Source organism: Dama dama, chromosome 32 (assembly GCF_033118175.1).
Source record: "Dama dama isolate Ldn47 chromosome 32, ASM3311817v1, whole genome shotgun sequence".
Lineage (NCBI taxonomy): Eukaryota > Metazoa > Chordata > Mammalia > Artiodactyla > Cervidae > Dama > Dama dama.
The window spans coordinates 39719533-39741112 of NC_083712.1; the positions used below are offsets into that span (position 1 = coordinate 39719533).

The 21580-nt window shown below is 50.3% G+C and overlaps 1 protein-coding gene across 2 annotated transcripts in view; it reads left to right on the forward strand.

The window, feature by feature from the left end:
- Window positions 1-21580, forward strand: part of PLEKHA2 (pleckstrin homology domain containing A2) — a 67203-nt gene that overhangs the window by 37115 nt on the left and 8508 nt on the right. For both annotated transcript variants that reach the window (XM_061134847.1, XM_061134849.1), the window contains exons 4-10: window positions 4934-4982; window positions 6347-6444; window positions 13468-13608; window positions 14141-14287; window positions 14616-14684; window positions 15090-15160; window positions 19288-19351. In XM_061134847.1, coding sequence (XP_060990830.1) covers window positions 4934-4982; window positions 6347-6444; window positions 13468-13608; window positions 14141-14287; window positions 14616-14684; window positions 15090-15160; window positions 19288-19351 — 639 coding nt within the window. The remainder of the gene's footprint in view (window positions 1-4933; window positions 4983-6346; window positions 6445-13467; window positions 13609-14140; window positions 14288-14615; window positions 14685-15089; window positions 15161-19287; window positions 19352-21580) is intronic.

A 21580-nucleotide genomic window follows, 5' to 3' on the forward strand; every position in this document is an offset into this window, starting at 1 on the left:
AGAGAAAGGTTTACTGCCAGGCCATGCAAGGAGATGAGGTGGCTCACAGCCCGCAGAAGTCTCAAGCTCCCCGAAGAGTTTCCGCAAAGTGTTTTTAAGGGCAGATGAGGGGGTTGAGGGTCTCAGGGTGCACATTTCTCTGATGGGGCTGATGGTGAGACAGCTGGGCAGTATCACAGGAGTTCACGTTAGCTGCCCTCGGGCTTCAGGAGACGTGGGACCACGTACTCAAGGTCATCTAGTCCTTCCTCCATTTGCTGCTGGTTGTTGGGGGATGGGGTTCACATCTGCAAAACAACTCAGGAAATTTGCATCAGATACTATTATCTGGGTACCTCAGAGAGGAGCTCAAGCAGAGGATATGGGGGAAGGCTTTGTCTGCGGAAGGCCCATAGGGTCCTGCTCACTTACACTTCCAGCTTGTGGCCTGGCTCGCTGTTAACTGCAACAAAGACCTTCTTGGAACAGGGCTCACTCCTGGTTTTTGGCGGGCATGGGCGGGTGGGGGGTGCGGTCATGGATCCTTAAGAAAGTCTGATGAGAAGTGTGGATTCCTGTCCCAGGTAAATCACGTGTGTGTGCACACACCCTGATTTCGCCTGTGCCTCCAGGGCTCACTGACCCCTGGAAGCTGGTTCAGAGGCTCCGGCTTCTAGCCTGCCATGACTCTGGGTGGGTGACTGCCTCTTCTGCGGCTCCTGGTGCGGCCTCGTGAGGCAGGGTCTCCCTGGGCGGCACCGAGGCTCCAAGGCCTTGGGCTGCTGCTGCTGCTGCTGCCGCCGGAGGGGCCCCAGCTCCACTTCCGGCCCCGGGGAGCCAGGGTGGGGCGGGCTCGCAGTGCCCCGGTGCCCCACGGCTTTGCTGCTCCTGTGGTCTCTGTGCGATCTGATAAGAGCGAGTTCCTGAGAGTCTGTCGGGCTGAGGGGTGGGGGGGCGGCCTCGCCTGCATCGCTCTGCGGGTGACCTGTGCCTGGTCCCTGCCTCACCCGCCCCCCCGCCTCCTCACCCAGGACCCACCGGTCAACGACTGCTGTGCAGCGACTTACTTGTGGCCAGAGTCAGCCCATGCACCACGCCGCTTCTTCAAGAGCCTCTCTGCGCCTTCACCACGTGTGAAGGAGCTGCAGGGGCTGGCCTGGTCACCAGCAGGAGGTGCTGCTGGTGGGGGCAGTGGTGCTATCCCTCCCAGGAGGTGGGGGTCCTGCCCCCCATCACTGGGATCTGGGGGAAGGCCAGAGCTACACTCCTCCGGAGTGAGTGAGACGCTCCCCTTTGCTCCCACCTTGGCCTATCTTTTTGAGGGCATAGCAGCCAATAGATGGGACTTGCTTTGTTTTTTTTTTTTTTTTTGGCCACACCAAGGCATGTGGGCTCTTAGTTCCCCAACCAGGGATCAAACCCATGCCCCCTGTATTGGAAGCCTGGAGTCTTAACCACTGGACCACCAGGGAAGTCCCTTTATTTTCTTCATCATTCCAGGACTGTAAGAAGGAGTGTAGTTGTTTCCCCTCTGGCTTTGCCAATCTGGGGGCTGATCAGAGATGTTGAGGGTCTTACCTTTGCTAAACCACCCATTAAGGTTGACCTAGAACTGGCGTCCTGTTAATTCAGCAAGAGCTGCTTGGCCGGGTAAGCCTTCTGTGATCACCACAAGGCAGATTACAGGTGTGCAGGCGTGTAATCACACGTACTCCCAACTGAACATTGGATAAACATGTAGAAGCAAATGGAAAGCCAGGCGATATCTTTGAAAGCTTTGACTTCTGGTCATAAGCATGTTTTCCCTCGGACAGGCTGGTAATGAGTTGTGGTCAGAGTGGACCGTGTGTCACCCAGCCAGGGTGGAAGTGTCCGGAAGGCCTGGATGGCCGAGGTAGTTCTGTGATGGTCAGGGTCATACAGGAACCGAGGGTGGGGCGCACAGGAGCTGTGAGCTTGAGGACCTGCAGGAACATGGGTGCTGAGGGAGGAAGCCCATCAGTCACCAACAGATCAGAACATCAGATGCAAACAGGAGGAAGGCACCCAGTGTGGCTCAGGTTGAATTCTGGGGTCTGAATCCCAGGAGTACAAGATGGCATAGGGGCCTGGGCTTGTTTGCAGGGCTCCAGCGCACAGATGCTAAAGAGGCCATGGGCTTTTCGTCCACTTTGAAGGCAGATATGCGGGCTCATCTTTGTTTAAATCTTTATCGTCTGGGGGATTATTTAAAGACTTTCTTAGGCCCTCTAGCATACACCTCACATCGTGGTAAACATATCAGAATGGCTCCACTTCCCTCATTGACTGTAATTGTCTGGCTGTGAAAGATTTGAAAGGATTTTCATCATTTTTCATCATTTTCCTTTTTGAAATGATTTGACTGTGAGTAACTCAATTTATGATTGGCTCTAATTTCCCAGCTATCGTCTTGCACATCCAGGGATTCTCGTGAACCAAGAAAATCAAAGCTGCTAATTATTTTTGAATGTTGTGCAGTTTTTGTGAATGTTTAATTGGAATGAAGTTTTTGTGAATGAAGTTGGCTTAATACCAATGAAGTTGGCATTAAGTTTTTGTGAATGTTTAATTGGAATGAAGTTTTTGTGAATGAAGTTGGCTTAATGCAACATCTTGTAGGCATTTAGTTAAATACTTGTTGATGAGGTTGTTGTAACGTCATATAGACATTCAGTTGAATAGTTATTACTGTTGAGTGTGCCATATTCATTTTGTGTGTTGGAAACCAGGTCTCATACATGTTTTGGGACCCCGGAGAAGCTCACAAGGCCCTTAGCATTTTATCTGTCATGCCAAGCATGAAAAGTGAAAGTTAGTCACACAGTTGTGTCCGACTCTTTGTGATCCCATGGACTGTAGCCCACCAGGCTCCTCCATCCATGGACTTCTCCAGGCAAGAGTACTAGAGTGGGTTGCCATTTCCTTCTCCAGGGGATCTTCCCGACCCAGGGATCATACCCGGGTCTCCTGCATTGCAGGCGGATTCTTTACCATCTGAGCTACTGGGGAAGCCCCTCGTGCCCAGCATAGCATGGCTTGTATTGGTACGTGGAGTGGGTGTAAACAGCCCCTCCTTGGTTGAGCAGCATCTGCATGATAAGGCAGGTTAAGTGCTTCACTTGCACTGTCACATTTAATCCTCACCGTGGCCCTGTGAGAGCATGATTTATTATTACTGTTTGATGGACTAGGAAATGGTGAGACAGCTGGGACGCCTGGGACGGGGGCCCTGGCCCTCTGGCACCAAAGCCCAGGCTGTACCGCCTGTCCTTCCTTTGATCTTTTACAGGCTGCCGCCTCGGTTCCCATCTGGAGTGTTCTGGGCAGTATTAATTTGGGTTGTTGAGAAATCTGGGCCAGGTCTGTAGAAAGAACTTAGAGCCCAGAGGGAGAATCCAGTCACCCTGGTGTGTCAGCTTGGTGTGTCCGTCATGATCAGATCCTGAGCCACTGTTAGCCATGACAAGACCTTACTTTTTTTTTAATGGTGGATCTTTCCCTCTTGTTTTTATTTTATTTTATTGGCCTGCACTCGGGTCCTTTAGTTGAGGCAGGGCAGGATTTTTTCCAGGTGGCTCAGTAGTCAAGAATCCACCTGCCCATGCAGGGGACGCAGGAGTCATGGGATCGATCCCTGGGTTGGGAAGATCCCCTGGAAGAGGAAATGGCAACCCACTCCAGTATTCTTGTCTGGGAAATCTCATGGACAGAGGAGCCTGGCGGGCTACAATCCAAGGGGTCAGAAAGAGTCGGACACGACTGGGCACACATAGGAACTCTTAGCTGTGGCATTTGGGATCTAGTTCCCTGACCAGGGATGGAATGTGGGTCCCCTGCGTTAGGAGTGCAGGGTCTTAGCTACTGGATCACCAGGGAAGTCCTGAAGCCTTAATTTTGATCCCAATGTTTTCTTTAGCTTTTGGCTTCTACTGAGCCTCCTGTTAAAGCTAGAACCACTCCAGGAGCCTCTGGGAGAGAGCAAGTTGGACAATGCCCCTGACCAGAAATGCGGGAATGGTGTGCATGAGTGGATGATAGCCACGTGTGAATAGTGTTTCCCAACCTTGGTCCTGGGGGAAGGGGCTGCCCCCTTAGAAATCCCAGGTCCAGTGGTGGAGGCCTGCTCCAGGGCAGTCATCTTCTAATTCCATATGATGGAATATGTTTTCCTTTCCTTGCTCAGTGTATTTGAACTCAAATGAGACGGGCTCACAGCAGGCACAGAATCAGAACGTACATTGAGGGGCAGGCTTGAAAAGGCAGGATGACACGGCAGGAGGTAGAAAAAGCCTGCTTTCTTAGGCCCTTGCCTTCAATATGGGATGTGCCCTGATCCCGTCAGCTGCTCTCTGGGCAGGTGCGAAGTGCTTATTTTCATGGTGAAGCAGTCAGGGAAAGGTAAGGGAAATTGATCTATGTGTCTCAGTGCAGTGAGTGACTCACCTTTCTGTGCGCTCTGTTTGAAATCTGTGTATTTGTGATAATTCCACCTCTAATTCACAGAACGGTCTAGGGGAGGAGGTTGGTGCTTGGGAGAGGAGCAGAGGGTCTCGCTAATGTGAAAGCTACATATATTTGTGGTCCAAAGAGAATTTTCTCAGGACTCAGTGGCTTGTGAGCGTTTTTTGCAGATTCAACACAGACATCAAGATAGTGGTTATCTCTGAGGGGTGGGGCCGGGATTCTATCTACCAGGGAGGGGCGCAGAGGGCTTCTAAGAAATAGGATCGATAGTGGGTGATTTCTTAATCTGGATGATGAGTGCAAGGTTTCCACTCGATCATTAGTTTTTAAAATGTTCTCATGTGTTTTATATATTCTTCCTTTTGTACCAAGTCTCCTAATGTAAAAAGTTTTGAAGGGAAAAACAACACAACTTTACAACACTGTTGGAAACACACTCACGTTTCTTTTCTTTTTTCATCTGATTTAGGTGAGCATTGCCACCCCAAAGCAGAAACCCAAAACTCCGTTTTGCTTCGGTGAGTCCTGAGCAGAGGGTGGGTTTTCTGAATACTCCTATAGCAGCTTCCTCTTTTGCGTGGAGACGGTCCTGTGATCGATCACATGTGGCTTGTACCCGGTGTGTGTGAGTGACCGCTGTCCCACCCATATCCCTGGGTCTCACATGATTTCCTTTCCCTGGTCTCCCTGCGAAGATTGTTAATAACCTAAGACAGAGGCACAGGCGCCCATGATGTCTCAGTTCTCCTGGCTCTGCAGGGCAGATATCTGCCGGAAGTCTTAAGGAAACTTTAACTCAGAGCAGAGGAATGGTATGGAGACTTGAGGGAACTAGGGAATATTCTACTGAAAGTCTTACTGCTAATGAATGATGGCTGGGGGTGACCCAGGAAACAGAGCCGCTCAGTAGATGCAGGTCATTGAAGCATCAGTATTTAACTGGCTTCTACTGCCTTCTCGGTGCTGTACTAAGTGCTATGAGCAGATGCTAACAAATAGCTTCTGATTTATGTCTGGGGTGTAAGCTCTACAAAGGCCCGGATGCTCCCCAGCTTTGTCATTGCTGTATCCCCAGCACGTAGCATGTGCTTCCTGGCACAAAGCGGTTGCTCAGTAAATGTTTGCTGAAGGAATGAGTGAATGAACTAAGGGGTTCTTTGTCTACCCCACGATGCTCACCTCCTCCAGTTCTAGCTTATTTTTGCCAGGAGAGTAAAATGGTCCTTTAAGCTGTCCTCTTTTCCCACTTCAGGTTGGTTCAAACTTCTTTTGCACTCTTTCTCCCACTTCCTTCAAATATCATTGCCAAGCTCAAAAATCTGACTCTCAGATTTTGTGGTCAGCAGATCTAAAAAAGGGGAAAAAAAAAAAAAAAAAGAACCCAGAAGTAAATTGTTGACCTCATGGAGTGCTGAGGAAGGGCCAGGTTGAAAATGGGGTCTCACAAGGTCACAGACTTGAACCCAGGCAACCTTAGTTCCATGTCTCAACCACAGACAAGACCCCTAACCCGGGTCAGTTCTGCTAGTGGAAACCAGGAGCATCGGGCCAAACTTACATGTGTATCATCATGACCGTCCAGCGTTTGGCGCCTCTGAAAAGCTGTCCAGGCGTGTGTCTGGTGTATGGTGAATGAGCCGCCTTTCTGCACAGCAGCACATGAAGGCCACTAGTGTTGTCTTGTGGCCAGTGGAATAATAATCCACATTTTTCTTAAGATTGAGAGCGCTCTGCTTCCCAGATATTCCCAGGTGACTTTGTACCATGGGGAACATCTTGGTCTCCTTGGCGGGACTCCTCTACCCTGCGACATCAAACACCTTGGTTTTGGCGTGTGTGTTCTGACCTGGATTCTTCTCTCTTTGTCCTGTACCTTTTGCAGTCATCAATGCCCTCTCGCAGAGGTATTTTCTTCAAGCCAACGACCAGAAAGATCTGAAGGACTGGGTGGAGGCCTTGAACCAAGCCAGCAAAATCACCGTACGTATGATCCTTCTCCTTTCTGGTGAGAGTCTTTCTGCAGTTGGCCCATTTCGGGTGGGGAGTGGCCCAGTGGTGATGGGGACTTTCCCAGGACCCGTTCCAGACCGGTTGCCCCACCTCTTCTCACACCTTGGCCGACTAGCCGCATGTTGAACTGAGTCTGAGTCTGAATCAGGTTCGAGGGGAAGTTTATGGAGTGTTCCCGCTGTGCTTCCTGGGAGGGCTCCCAGGCGGTCGTGGTTTGGGTCATTCTGGGATGCTGATTCAGAATGTGGTGGGATTGGAAAATGGAGTGCTGACTCTGAGAAACGGAGCAGAGGAAACTCACATGAGGGGGGAAGTCGGAACTTTTTCCTGGCTTGGGGGAGACTCTTCTGACTTTAAGAGGCCACCTGGAGACCAGTCCAGGCCATCCACTGACCTATCCTGGGAAAGCCTAACATTTATAAGCACCAGCTTGCTGGTTGTTCTATGAGGACTCCTGCTTTCCTTGACTTGGCTAACGAAGAACTCCTTTCTTCCTCCTTAGAAGTACAGAAAAAGAAAGGGAGATGGGTAGGAATAAGGAGAAGGGAAAACTGTTTAAAGGAAAAAACTAGACCTTTAACCAATAATATAGACCGACTTCTGGCATGTAAGCCACACTTTGCTGAAAAGCTGATTTTCTGTATCATATCTTCAGAAGTGCCAGCATTCTAGTGACTTCCAGTAAAAACCAGTATGTGCTGGGGCAGATTACTCTCCCCAATACGTCAGGGTTCCCGTGAATAATTTCACAGAAGAAGAAACTTGTACACTTATCCAGCACTTGTGATGCTGCCTCTGAGCAGAGGACAATTCGGTCATCGATGTGGTTTTGCTTATTGGCTGGTTATTCTGATAAACCTTGGTAAGGTAGTGAAAAGAGAGGGAAATGGTGGGGGTCTGGGAAGGGGGGTAGCTGCTAAAACACACACTTGGGTGTGTGTCTGCAGAATGCTGACTTTATAAAGGTTTTCTTCGTTCCTGTTGGAGTCTTCACCTTTCTGCGTCCTCCACACTGTGGGGAGTTTCTTTCAGTGTCTAATACTTTCTTCTCATTGAGCGTTATCTCTTTTTTTAAAAAAAAAATTTTTTTTTTTTGATGTGGACGATTTTTAAAAGTCTTTTTTGAATTTGTCACAGTATTGCTCCTGTTTTATGTTTTGGTTGTTTGGCTGCAAGGCATGTGGGATCTTAGCTTCCCAAGCTAAGATCCAGTCGAACCCCCTGCATTGGAAGGTGAAGTCTTAAGCACTGGACCACCAGGGAAGACCCCAGGGTGTCCTCTCTTGGACCTGCCTGGTGAGCTGGGCTACAGAGACTGTGAGGCAGCAGGGGCCTCTTTGTCCTGCTTTTATGCCTTGAGTGTAGAGTTGCTCCCAGCAGCTAGTTCCACATCCTCTTTTCTGGCCTGCTGAGATGTCCCAGCCTCCGCAGGGGCTCCATAACCTCTAGGGTCCCCCTGACTTTCCTCTGCTCCATTTATACCTCTCTTCACTCCTCCTGCCAAAGATCCTGTGGGACAGAAGGAAGAGGAGGGGGTACCCGACTTCCTCATTACAGGCAAATTTCTCTCAGCGCACCTTGTATGCAAAGTGAAGCATCTTGGGGGCAGGGGATGCAGAGGTGAAAGATACAGACTGTGTATCCAGCCGGGCTTTCTCACCGGCCACATTGCTCATCCTTCATATCACTCCTGTGAGGCAGGTGCTTTTACTGCCATTTTTATGATGAGGGAAACGGAAATAAGAGTCTTGCCCTAAGTCTGGAGTTTGCTAAATGACAGAGCTGGTATTCAAGCCTAGGACCTTCTGACTTCCGAGACCTGGAAGGGTTTATAAAAATATGAAAAGCAAGCAGCAGATGTAAAAGTTAGATGACATACCACTTTTACATTCATGGCTTCTTGCTAGCCTCATGAAAACCTTAAGCAGGGAGGGCAGGAGTGATCATCTGGTTTATAAATGATGCAGTGGAAGTGCCTGGGGATCAGAGTGACCCGCCCAGGTTCAGGAGCCAGTAACCACAGATCACTGGTCATTGAGTGCTAGGTCACTGAGTCCTTGTGATTGAAGATAATGGCCAACATATGGTATTCAGCCAAAAGTGCAGACGCCGAGGGGTAAGGGGGTGGGGTGAATTGGGAGACTGGGGTTGACATATGTACACCACCATGTATTAAACAGGTAGCTAATGAGAACCTCCTGTGTAGCACAGGGAGTTCTGTTCAGTGCCCTGCGGTGACCTCAATGGGAAGGGAATCCAATAGAGAGCAGATATCTGTGTACAGACAGCTGATTCACTGTGCCCTACAGCAGAAACAAACACAACACTTAAAGCAACTATGTACCCCAATAAACATTTTTTAAAAAATAAAGAATTGGGTTTGCTCGGAGTAGTATTCCTGTGTTAGTTTCCTAAGGGCTGTTGCAAGTGGTGGATGGCTTAGAGTAACAGAAATGTATTCTCCCACAGTCCTGAGAAGTCTGACATCAGGGTGTTGGCAAGGCCTTCCATGTACCCAATGAAGGCTCAAGGGGAGAATACTTCCTTGCCCATTCTAGCCCTCAGAGTCTTCCCTGGCTTGTCGCTGCCTCCCTCCACTTCTGCCTCCGTCATAGTATGGCCTATGTGTCTGTGTGACCCCTCCTGTTAGGAAGACGTGAGTCACTGCGCTTAGGGCCCACCCTAAACCAGCATCAGTTCAGTTCAGTTGCTTAGTCGTGTCTGACTCTTTGCGACCCCACGAACCGCAGCATGCCAGGCCTCCCTGTCCATCACCAACTCCCAGAGTTTACTCAAACTCATGTCCATTGAGTCGGTGATGCCATCCAACCATCTCATCCTCTGTCGTCCCCTTCTCCTCCTGCCTTCAATCTTTCCCAGCATCAGGGGCTTTTCAAATGAGTCAGTTCTTCACATCAGGTGGCCGAAGTATTGGAGTTTCAGCCTCAACACCCGTCCTTCCAATGAACACTCAGGACTGATCTCCTTTAGGATGGACTGGTTGGATTTCCTTGTAGTCTAAACCAGCATGGCTTCATCTTCATTTAATTACCTCTGCAAGGACCCTAGGAGAAGGCAATGGCAACCTACTCCAGTACTTTTGCCTGGAAAATCCCATGGACAGAGGAGCCTGGTAGGCTGCAGTTCATGGGGTCGCTAAGAGTCAGACATGACTGAGCGACTTCACTTTCATGCAGTGGAGAAGGAAATGGCAACCCACTCCAGTGTTCTTGCCTGGAGAATCCCAGGGATGGGGGAGCCTGGTGGGCTGCCGTCTATGGGGCCGCACAGAGCCGGACACGACTGAAGCGACTTAGCAGCAGCAGCAGCAGTAGCAAGGACCCTATCTCCAAATAAAGTCATGTCTGAGGTTATGCATGGACATCTTGGGGAGACATCATTCAACTCACTACATTTTTTCGAAAGGATTAAAAATTGGACAGTGAAATTATAGCACACCTTCCCCTACCACAGTTGGACTATTCCTCATAGTCTTGCCCTGTTTGTGGGAAGAGAGTCCTTGCAAATTTCATTTCATGATGCAAATGGAACCCTGTGGATCTCCTGCATCAGGGGACCCTTCACCAGGGAGGGGACAGGGTGGTGGGAAGGGGCCCTGTTTCACTGGGATCTTGGGAGATGGACAAGCCAAGAGGATGTCCTTTTTTTTAAGACCTGGCGCATGGTTATTGGTGAGTTTGTTCTCCGGTGAATCTCTCTTGATTCACCGTCTCAGGAAGTGTAAGCGGCTTTGGAGAGCCAGGCGGTTGGTCAGAGGGAGCCGATAATGCAGGGGTGTGAGCAGTGATGACCAGCTGTTCTCTGGGTGGGCTGATGGGTTGAGAGGCGACACGACACCCAAGCCGCCAGGGGTCCTTTTCCGGCCATCGTGAACTCGGAAAGGCTACTCCCCTCCTCCTTTGCTGGGTTTCAGGAATTCATTTGGATCACTAGGGGGCAGGTGTGCTGTTCAACAATGGACATTATTACTGGACACCCCAGCACTAACCCACATCCCAGAAGGATTCCACTCACCAGAGCAAAACGCAGAGGAACTGGCAAGGGTGGTCCCAGAAGGTGGTAGGTAGTGGTGTTTAGCAGTGGCCATGACTTCATTTTAACGAGCTTTTGTTTACCTCATCTATGAAATAGAGAAACGGATGCCTACCTAGTAAAGTGGCCTGAGATGCGTAGTAATGCAGGAAGAGAGGAGTACTTCCGTCGCCTGGCACTGAGCAGAGACCCAAAACAACTGTTGTCTCTCAGAAGGAAAGGAGAGGGGGGGATTTCTGACCTCATCTGCAGAGGTGGTGGGCAGAAGTTGCCCTTGACTATCTAAGCTGAGTGCACAGGCCAGGAAGAAGGGTCCTGTCTTCTTTCTGGGGCTCCAGTGTTGATCATGATGGTCTTACTCCTTTGAGTTAGATGCGTATGGGTGTGGTCCTTCATTCCCATCCTTGGCAGGCAGAGTTAGTTCTCCTATGGCCCTGAGCTGTGAACTCCCCCCACCCCACTTCCTGGCTTACAGTAGCTTTTTAAAATTAATTAGACTGCTCCAGGTCATGTATGGATGTGAGAGTTGGACTATAAAGAAAGCTGAGCGCTGAAGAATTGATGCTTTTGAACTGTGGTGTTAGAAAAGACTTTTGAGGGTCCCTTGGATAGCAAAGAGATCCAACCAGTCCATCCTAAAGGAAATCAGTTCTGAATATTCATTGGAAGGACTGATGCTGAAGCTGAAACTCCAATACTTTGGCCACCTGATGTGAAGAACTGATTCATTGGAAAAGACCCTGGTGCTGGGAAAGATTGAAGGCAGGAGGAGAAGGGGATGGCAGAGGATGAGATGGTTGGATGGCATCACCGACTCAATGGACATGAATTTTAGTAAACTCTGGGAGTTGGTGATGGACAGGGAGGCCTGGCGTGCTGCCGTCCATGGTATTGCAAAGAATCGTACACGACTGAACTGACTGAGATCTTAGTTGCAGCATGTGGGATCTAGTTTTCTGACCAGGGATTGAACCCAGGCCCCCTGCATTGGGAGTGTGGAATCTTAGCCACTGGAGCACTACGGAAGTCTTGCAATAGTGTTTTGTTTTTCTTTTTTAAACTTTTTTTTTCTTTTACAGTTTTTAAAGGTTACTTTCCATTTAAATGATTACAAAATATTGGCTATATTTCCCATGTTGGATAATATATCCTTGAGCTGTGAGCTCTTGAAAGATCTGGATTCTTAGGTCTTTCTAGCTTCCAAGACTGTAGAAGAAGTGAAATAGGATGTTAGATTTTCTTTTGGGGTCTGCAGTTACTTTCCTGGCAGACTCACATGGGGTCTTGGGTCCTCGTGAAGGACAGGCTTTGTGATGTGGTGGGGACTGAACCAGCAGAGTTCAGGGACTTGGTCTCTGCTTAGGTGTTAATATTAATCATGGCTTTGGGCAAATGATTAGACTGCTCTGGGCCTCTCTGGTGATGAAAGATTTTCCAGTATAAATGAGAAATGGACAAGGAGGTAGAAAAGCGGCAACATGAATGAGGATAAATGCCCACCTCGGGTTGGGAGGATGGTCAGGACTGGGACAAACTGAAGAATCTGTTCCCCATCCAAAGATTGAACTACTGCTTTGCTGGAAAACAGGGTTGTTTTGTGTGAAATATTTCAGATTTCAATTGCAGGTTGAAAAACATACTGGATAGGACAGATGAGACATAGTTGGGGCAAGTCTGCCTTTGGACCACCAGTTTGCAACCTGTGGTCTCAAACATGCCCTAAAAATTCTGTGATTCTTTGATCAGCTGGAGAGGATCAAAGATAAATCATTTTGCAGAAGGGCGATATTTTGTAAGTGCTAGTAAATTACATTAATAAAAAGTTATTTAGAGGGACTCCCCTGTGGTCCAGTGGTTAAGAGTCCACCTGCCAATGCAGGAGATACAGGTTCGATCCCTGGTCCTGGAAGATCCCACGTGCCACAGGGCAGCTAAGCCAGTGCGTCACAACTCCTGAGCCCAAGCGCTACAGCTATTGAACCCGCATGTTGCAAATACTGAAGCTCACTCACCTAGATCCCAAGCTTTGCAACAAGAGAAGCCACCGCAGCAAGAAGCCCAAGCACCATAAGGAAGCATAGGCCTGGCTCACTGCAGCTAGAGAAAGCCTGTGCCACAGTGAAGACTCAGCATGGCCAAAAAAGTATAAATTAATTAATTTTTAAAAAGTTTACTTAGAATATCTTAATTAAAATACTTTTGTATTTTTATTTGTATTTAAGTGTTTGAATTTATATCCTCTTACCAGTTTGATGACCATGACAACTCTATGACTGTGTCACTCATTTAGTGACAGTTCAGGGGTTACACCCCAAGCCCTGGGACATGCCCCCCAAGGCCTGTACCATATGCCACAGGCGTCTTACCTACTGCCGAGCATCCTTTCTCCCATCTTTATGTTCCTGGCTCCTTTTCATCCTCCAGGTCACTGTTTCAGCATCTCTTTCCCCTGGAGACTTACACCAGCCACGCCCATAATACCAACCAGTCCACTTGAGTAGATGGCCTGATGTCATTCTCAGCTCCTGTTTTATTGTCTTCAAGGCACTCACCACGATTTGTAATTTTCTGATTGTCAGTCTTGCTGTATGTTTGTGATCAGTCTCCCTGATCAGCATGGACGTGGAGGGAGGGCAGGATGTGTGTGTGTGTTTGCTGGTGTATCTTTGGTCTCTAGCCAGGCAGGGGCTGGCTCACTGGGAGTAGGTGCTCAGCGCATTTGCTGAGTGTGTGCCTCTGTGTGTGTGTGTGTGTGTGGTGGGCGTGGTTTGCTGAATTCCTCTTATCCAGGTTTGGATGGATGGAAGGACATGGGGGGGAGGGGTATCTTACTATAACTCGGCACATTAACTTTCTTCTTCCTCTCCGCCGCTCCTTGGTCATCTCCCTGCTTTTTCAGGGCTTTCTGTTCCTGGTTAACCACGCTGTCCTTCCTCCCAGGTACCCAAAGCTGGGAACCTGCCCCTGACGACCGAAGTTCTCAAGAGCCTAGCAACTCCTCTGGCCTTAGAGAAGAAGCCACAGGTGGCCTACAAGACAGAGATCATCGGAGGGGTGGTGGTACACACGCCCATCAACCAGGTGCTGGGGCCTGGGGCTGCCAGGCTGGGGCATGGGGTGCGGGGGTGTCCCTGGTGTGTCCCTGACATCACAGGAGGGCAGGACCGAGGAAAGGGCGGGGGTGGGAGAGCCCGTGCACATGGGGTGATGGAGAATACAGACAGTGCAGAGGCTGAGGCTGCTGCATCGGAAGCTTTGCGGCCAGGATGGCTCTGCATCACCCACGGGGACTGGCGCTTGTGAAGCAAGCGGGAAAGCGGGGCCGAGGGAGGCTGGAAACAAGCTCACTGTGCCTCTGCCTTGTCTGGCTTGCTTTCGCAGCCCTTCCCTTTCTCCTGGGTCTCCTGGCCCTCCCCAGCCTTGCTTTGTGAAAGCACCCCGAAGAGTGCCTGCCCAAGGCGAAAGTTTACTTTCTGGTTTATTTCTCATTTGGCCCTCTTTGGCCCTCGTGGGCCAAGAGGAAGAGGGGACGGGCCAGGGAGGGTGGGGAAGGCGGGTGGGGCCGTGTCAGGAGCAGGGAGGCGCTAACCCTGCCGCCCCCGTTTCCATGTAGAACGGCGGGGATGGGCAGGAAGTGGGTGAGCCGGGCTCCCACGCCATCCTAAGGAGGTCTCAGAGTTACATCCCCACGACCGGCTGCCGGGGTCCCACCGGGCCGCCCCTCATCAAGAGCGGCTACTGTGTGAAGCAGGGGAACGTGGTGAGTGTCCGCGAGGGGAGCTGAAGGGGTTTCTGGGGACCCCCGGAACAGGGGGTGTGGGCGATCCCGAGGGGAGGGCAGATTGCTGGGAGGAGGGTGGAGCTAGCCACGCCCACACCGGCTGATTCTGGGAGGGGCTCAAAGGAAGCTTGCGCCCTGCAGGCCGAGGTGCCCCCAGGTGTTTCCGCAGAGGAAGAAATCCTTGGCTCCTCACCCCCGTCCTCCAAGCTGGGACCCTGGCCTTTGCGGGGCGGGGTCCCCAGGAGCTTAGGACCAGAATGCACCCCTGGGGACCTCTTCTAACATTCTGCTCTCTACCCTTTTACAGCGCAAGAGCTGGAAGCGGCGCTTCTTTGCGCTGGATGACTTTACCATCTGCTACTTCAAGTGTGAGCAGGTTTGTCGTGGCTCTGGGGCCCTCAAGAGACGTGTGTGTGTGTGTGTGTGTGTGTGTGTGTGCGCACGTGCACATGCGTGTGAGCAGAGATGTGGGCACAGACTCATCTGTGTGCTGGGAGTGTGCGGCATCTTAGCTTTGTCCACGTGGTGTGGGCAGCTTCACCATGATATTCAAGTGGCCTTAACGAACTCTACCCCCCCCACCCCCCCCCCCGTGTGTGCTGAGAACCGCAGAGCATCTTCTTAGATTTTTTTGTTTTTCTCCTCTCGATTTTTTTCGAGACCTTGTCTTGTTTGCGACCTGGTTTCAGCCAGTCATGTCTGATGATAATGGCTGGCTGGTCCCAGTAGTGGCCTTGGGCAGACAGCCTCATTCACTCTGTCTCCCCGTTTCCTCCCCTAGGACCGAGAACCACTTCGTACCATATTCCTCAAGGATGTTCTCAAGACCCACGAGTGTCTGGTCAAGTCTGGGTAATTGTCTCTGCTCCTTCTCTGGTCAGAACCCAGTGTGCCATCTTTGCTGTCCCATTACTTCCTGTCTGAGGCTCTGTTCCAGAGCCTTCCTTTAAGAGCAGGAGGCCCTTGTCTCCCTCACATCTGTGGCTGCCTGTCTCCATCCAAGTGGTCACAGTGGCAAGATGGTGTGCTGGACCAACCTGCCTGCTTCCCAGCCCTTTACTGTCACTCCTCAGATGAGCCTATGTAACACTGTTCTCATGGAGGAAAAGAAAGAATATGGACCAGAGGAGAGAGAGGTCCTTCTCAGGTGTTGGATGCTCATTGCCCAGGAGGACTGACCCTCAGAGAGCAGGGGTGGGGGGGTGGTGTAACTGTATCCTTAGTCACTCACTTTTCAGCACATCTGCTCAGATCCCTGTTGGTGCCAATGCCTCTGAACTCAGCTTGTTATGCGTTTTCTCTTCTCTTCCATTTGACAAAGTTCCTGATACCTTCTTTAAAAAAAAAAATGTTTATTTTTGGCCGTGCTGGGTCTTTATTGCTGTGTGGGCTTTTCTCTAGTCGTGGCCAGCATGGGCTACGCTGTAGTTGTGGTGCACACATAGGCTTTTCATCCTGGAGGCTTCTGTTCTTGTGGAGCACAGGCTCTAGCACATGCAGGCTTCAGTAATTAGGCTCGTGGGCTCAGTAGTTCTGGTTCCTGGGCTCCAGAGCACAGGCTCAATCGTTACGGTGCACGGGCTTAGTTGCTCCGCGGCGTGTGGGATCTTTCCAGATCGGGGGTCGTCTCCTGCCTTGGCAGGTGGATTCTTTACCACTGAACCACCAGGGAGGTCCCCTGATGTCTTCATAACACAGGCCTGATTCACGGCAATGCTGCCGGGCAGAAAGAAGAAGTATTTTTTAAGATGTTCCTCTTTCCACCAGGAAATGGTTACCTTTCCAGGGCCACGGAGGGCAGGACGAATTTGGGACCTCGGGCCCATTCAATGGCTCTCCCATATCCGACACCCATACTGGTGCCCTTGGAGCCAAGCTTTAGAGACCCAGGGGCATCTGGGCGCCTGGTGGTCCTCACTCGGCCCTGCGTCTGCAGTCTGCAGGGGCAGTTTGCCGTATGTCCCTCCCCGGACTGTGCGTGCAGAGCCAGTGTCACCAGGGGAGCTGATGACGTCAGGCTGACTGTTCTCATGTGAAGGCGTGGGAGGGTCTTGCATGAAAGCGAGGTGCTCTGTGGCCCAAGGAAGTGGGGACTGTCGTGAGCCCTTGCACACAGTTGCAGAGTTTAGAAGATAAGGAAAGTTCCCACCGATAGATTATCATTTGTGAGAGCAGTTACAGATGGAAGTTCCAGAAGCGTGGCTCTGGAGGAGACCATGGGTGGAGGAGAGATGGGACCTGTTCCCGACCCTGGAGGCCTGTGCAGGTCAACGGGTGGGCTGGGGTGGCTTAGAGAACCCAGATAAGATTCGGTCCTAAGAGAGCTTCACACTTCACATGAGCCGCTGACCAGAAGTCAGACTGAACTGAGAGACAGGCAGATACCCAGGGAAGGAAGCTCCCAGACACTGCAGGTTCCAGGCCTGTGAGACTAGACTGCTCCCCAGCCCAGTCAGGGGGGTTCTGGGCATCTGGGTAGTCAGTTAATGTTTGTTGAATTAAATTTAATTTAAAGGCTTCATAGGAGAAGGAAATGGCAACCCACTCCAGTATACTTGCCTGGAGAATCCCATGGACAGAGGAGCCTGGTGGGCTACAATCCATGGGGTTGCAAAGAGTCGGACACGACTGAAGCAGCTAAGCACGAAAGGCTTCATACAGCCTGAGAAATGGATGCAAAAAGGGTGGGGATTTCCTCCTGGTTTTGCTTTTTCCTCCCCAGCAGTTGATTACATGACTGTATGTACGTGCATGAATAGTTTGAAAGGTTAAACCACTTTAGCCAGAAGGAAGTGCCATCTCTTCTCAGATACTCAGAAAGGGACTACAATAGCTAATGACATGCATTTCAGGTGAGCATTGTGTGACCTTCTTTTTGCACCAGATGCCGCGTATAACTTATAACTGATCTTTGTGGTGATAAGCTTGATAGAGACGGGCTTCTGATTTCCATTGTACAGCTGGAGTGCAAAGGCTCACGAAGTTTTAAACATACTCCCATTTACCATATTCCCATAATACTATTTCCCAGTGGAGTCAGGATCAGGCCCTAAGTCTGTCTGACACCCTGCCCCCCCCCCCCCCCCCATAGCTGTCCCCTCCCCTGGGGGTCTTTAATCTTTTGCTTCTCTTTTGCCCACATGCCCCTGTCACTGGCCATGCGTCTGCCATTTCCTTCGAGGTGCTGATTCCTGAAGCCAGCCCTGCCTGTGATCAGTCCTGTCTTTTCTTTCTTCCATTAAAAAAAAAAAATTTTTGGCCATGCTGCTCGGCATGTGGGTTCTTAGTTCCTGGGTGGAATCCATTATGGAATCCATTATGCCCTGCAGTGGAAGTGCAGTCTTAACCGCTGGACCGCCAGGGATGTCCGCCTGCGGTTAGTCCTTTCTTGGAATCATTCTAACTCTCGGCATGTAACACACGCTTCAGCATCTGACTCTATAGTTTTGCTTTTTAATGTTCTTTTATGGAAAAGGAGGTGGATCTCCTGCTCCTGTATGTTCCCCCAGAGACTGGATACACCAGGCAGGCGTTTCACCCTGGAAATCATTTCGGCTATTTGGAGGCTTGTGGCTAAGCACCAGCTACTTCTAGCCTTCTTCCTTGCAGAAGTCAGATCCCTCTTACAAACCTCACCCTCAGTTTGAAGCACCTTCAAGTGGTCCACACTCTCCTTCCCTTTCTCCTCTTTCGCATCCAGCCCCCTCCAGAGAGCAGGGATTTGGTGAAGCGGATGTGGTTGCTGTGTGGATGGAGAAAGGCTTTGGAAATGAGAGATTTGGGTCCCTTAGGAGAGGCACCTGGTGGTGGAGTAATTAAGAGTGTAGACTCTGGAATCAGACCTGGGTTCAAATCCTGACTCTGCCGTTTACTTACTTCGGTGCCATGGACCAGTCACAGAACCTCTTTGAGCCCAGGTTTCCCCAGTGGGGAAAGTCTTATTGCCTCATTGAATGGTGGTGAAGATTGGATGAAATAGCGCATCTCAAAACACCAAGACAGGGACTTCCCTGTGGTCCAGTGGTTGAGACTCTGCACCACCAATGCAGGGGGCATCAGTTTGATCCTGGTTGGGAAACTAAGGTCCCACATGCCATATGGCTCAGCCAAAAGATTTTTTAAAAAGCACAAATAATAGATTGGTGGTTACCAGAGGTGGAGAGTTGGGGGTGACCAAAATGGGTGGAGGGAGTTGAGTGGTACAAACCTCCAGGTATAAAATAAATAAGTCCTGGGGATGGAGTGTATAGCATGATGACTATGGTTAAGGGTACTGTATTTAAAAGTTGCTAAAAGAGTTGATCTTAAAAGTTATCATCTTATCACAAGAAAACAAATTCTAACTATGTAGCATGGTGAGTGATGCCTAGACAGTGATCATTTGCAGTATACACAAATATCAAATCATGTACACTGGAAACAAACTTACTGTTTTTTTTTAATGAATATACTGTTATATGTCTGTTATCTCTCTATAATACATACAAATAAATAATATATGTATATAATATATATATTTAATGTAGATATAATCGATATATAACAGTTTGTGTTTTTACATGTGTGTGTTTGTATCCAATAAGACTTTCATTACTTGACCCTAAAATCCCTCAAAATGGTACCTCTCACAAAGCACTTGATACATCTTGGCCACTAAAGAAACACAACTGTAGGCAGTGTGGGTGTGTGGTGCATATGAGGCAAGAGGTCTTAGAAGCAAAGGAGCTTTGTCTTGTGAGAACTGGTGGTGGTGTGTACTGGGGAGGGGGTGGCCCTGGGGATGGTTAAACCACTGGAGATCCTCCAGGAAGTGAAGCTGAAGGAAACACGGCAATGCTTTCTGAGGCAGGGGCTGTAGGAGGAATGGCCTGTGAACCCCCTTTTTATGGTAGGCAGCACAGGTACCCGTCTTAGCTTGAGTCAGGTCCCCAGTGGGTGACCAGCATACCTGGTAACGTTCTTTCCCTCTCTCTGTCTAGCGATCTGCTGATGAGGGACAACCTGTTTGAAATAATAACCAGCTCCAGGACCTTCTACGTGCAGGTAAAAAGCTCCTACCCGACGCGGAGAAGACGGGGACTTTCCTTCTCTGTGGCGAGCGTGCTTGCAGGCCTACTTTTCCCTTTGCTTTCTCTTTTATTTTGTTCGAAGTTTCTCGGCGATAAATTTAGCCCCCCGATAGTCAGTCCGGGTCCTGTTTCATTCTAAACAGGATGTTTGCCCCCAAGCTTCCCAACCATGAAATAATAAGAGCGGCCCGAGCCACCTCGCTGGGGATGGTGAGCTTGTACCAGCTGCTCTCAGCTGCCGGGCGCCAGCTAAGCAGAGAAAAGGAGAACTGGTCAGTGGTTTCACTTCTCCCTTGGAGGGTATTTATAAGCCCCGTCTGTGTGTGGACGGCGCTGCGTGCGGAAGGACCAGAGCACAGAGGGCCCTGTGCGGGGACCAGGTGCATAGCCAGCTGCACAGAGAAAGCCATTGTGTGGGCGCCGACCGTTCAGCTCTCAGAAGCGTCTCCCCTCCGCCCACGGCTTTGGAGTTCTCCCAACTCCTCCTCAGATCATGGGAGCTGGAAAGGCAGATTTCCAGCCTCTAGCACGGCCTAGACTTTCAAGGCCTAGTCCCCACCCCGGCCCGCCTAGCGGTCAGTCCACAGATGGCGTGCCCCCTGACTCCCCCGCCTTGGCGATGCTGCTGCCTTTCTTGTGCCAGGGCTGCTGTGGGGTGTGTTGGTTGAAATTTGGGGCCTCCCTGCACATAGTTTCTCAGGGCTCCCTACATGCTCCGCACTAAATGCCCTCCTTTTTGCGAGGTCGCCTCTTAGCCATTTCGTGAGCAGCCACCCCCTCCAAGCGGGTCCCCTTGGCTGAGCCCAGCAGACCTGCTGACAGCCGGAGGCATCTGTGGGTTCCATTCATTCAGATGAACACCCGGGAAGAGCCCTGGAAAGTGCTGGGGCCTTCGAGCAGCCTCCGTGCTGTTTGGGGCCAAAGTCTGAGCTGTAGGTACAACAAGAACTTCCAGTTCCTAGATTTGACAGATATTTGTAGAGTCTTCTCAGAGTACAGGGCGTTGCCTTGTCCTGGGGACCCGACATTCAACAGAACAGATCCTGACCCAGAGAGGGAGACAGTCAAGAAAACCAGCAATTAGAACAGTGTGATGGGGGGTGGGGGTCGGCGTGTTGGGGAGATGAACACAGGCGACCTTTTAGGGCAGTGAAACTATTCCGCGGGCTTCCCGGGTGGCGCTAGTGGTAAAGAACACCCACCTGCCAATGCAGGAGATGTAAGAGACAGGGGTTCGATCCCTGGGTCAGGAAGACCCCTGGAGGAGGGCATGGCAACCCACTCCAGTATTCTTGCCTGGAGAATCCCCATGGACAGAGGAGCCTGGCAGGCTACAGTCCATAAGGGGTCGCAAAGGGTCGGCCGCGACTGAAGCGACTTAGCACGCCGGCAGTGGTTTTGTATGATACTGTAGTGGCAGATGTGTGAAATTGAATTTTACAGCACAGAGTATTAACCTGTAATATATGCAAGTTAAAAAAATCATTTAGACGATTGGGTGATCCCAGTATGGCATGCAGAATATGACCAAAGAACCTACGTGTGTTAAAGTATGAAGCTCATGGAGGTGGGGGGAAAGAAAATAAGAAAGTGTGAGAAGGGCTACCCTTAGAGTAGGTAGTGGTTGCTATGGGAAATCCTAAGAAGGGCACCTCCCCTAGTCTCGGAGTTAAGGGAAGTTTCCTGAAGGAAGATGGAGGAAAAGTGGCCCAGGGAGTTGTCGCTAAGTCATGTCTGACTCTCTGTGACCCCATGGACTGCAGCACGCCAGGCTTCCCTGTCCTCCACTATCTCCTGGAGTCTGCTCAAGTTCCATGTCCATTGAGTGGGTGAAGGTATCTAATTATCTCATCCTCTGTTGTTCCCTTCTCCTCCTGCCCTCAATCTTTCCCAGCATCAGGGTCTTTTCTAATGAGTTGGCTGTTTGCATCAGGTGGCCGAAGTATTGGCCCAGGGAGAGGGAACAGCAAGCAGCATGTGAAAAAAAAAAAAAAAGCCTAGAGGTGAAAGAGGCTCAGGTGCTGGAAAGCTGATACAGAGGGTCCTTGTTAAAAAGCTGTATTTTATCCTGGGGGTTAGGCCCTTGGAGGTTAAGCTGGGGCAGTGACCCAATCAGATCTGCCTCTTAAAAATCCCATTTGCACAATGGTGTAAGTTTCAGAGCCTTGTTTTCCTCGTCTGTAAAAGGGAGATGGTAGTTCTT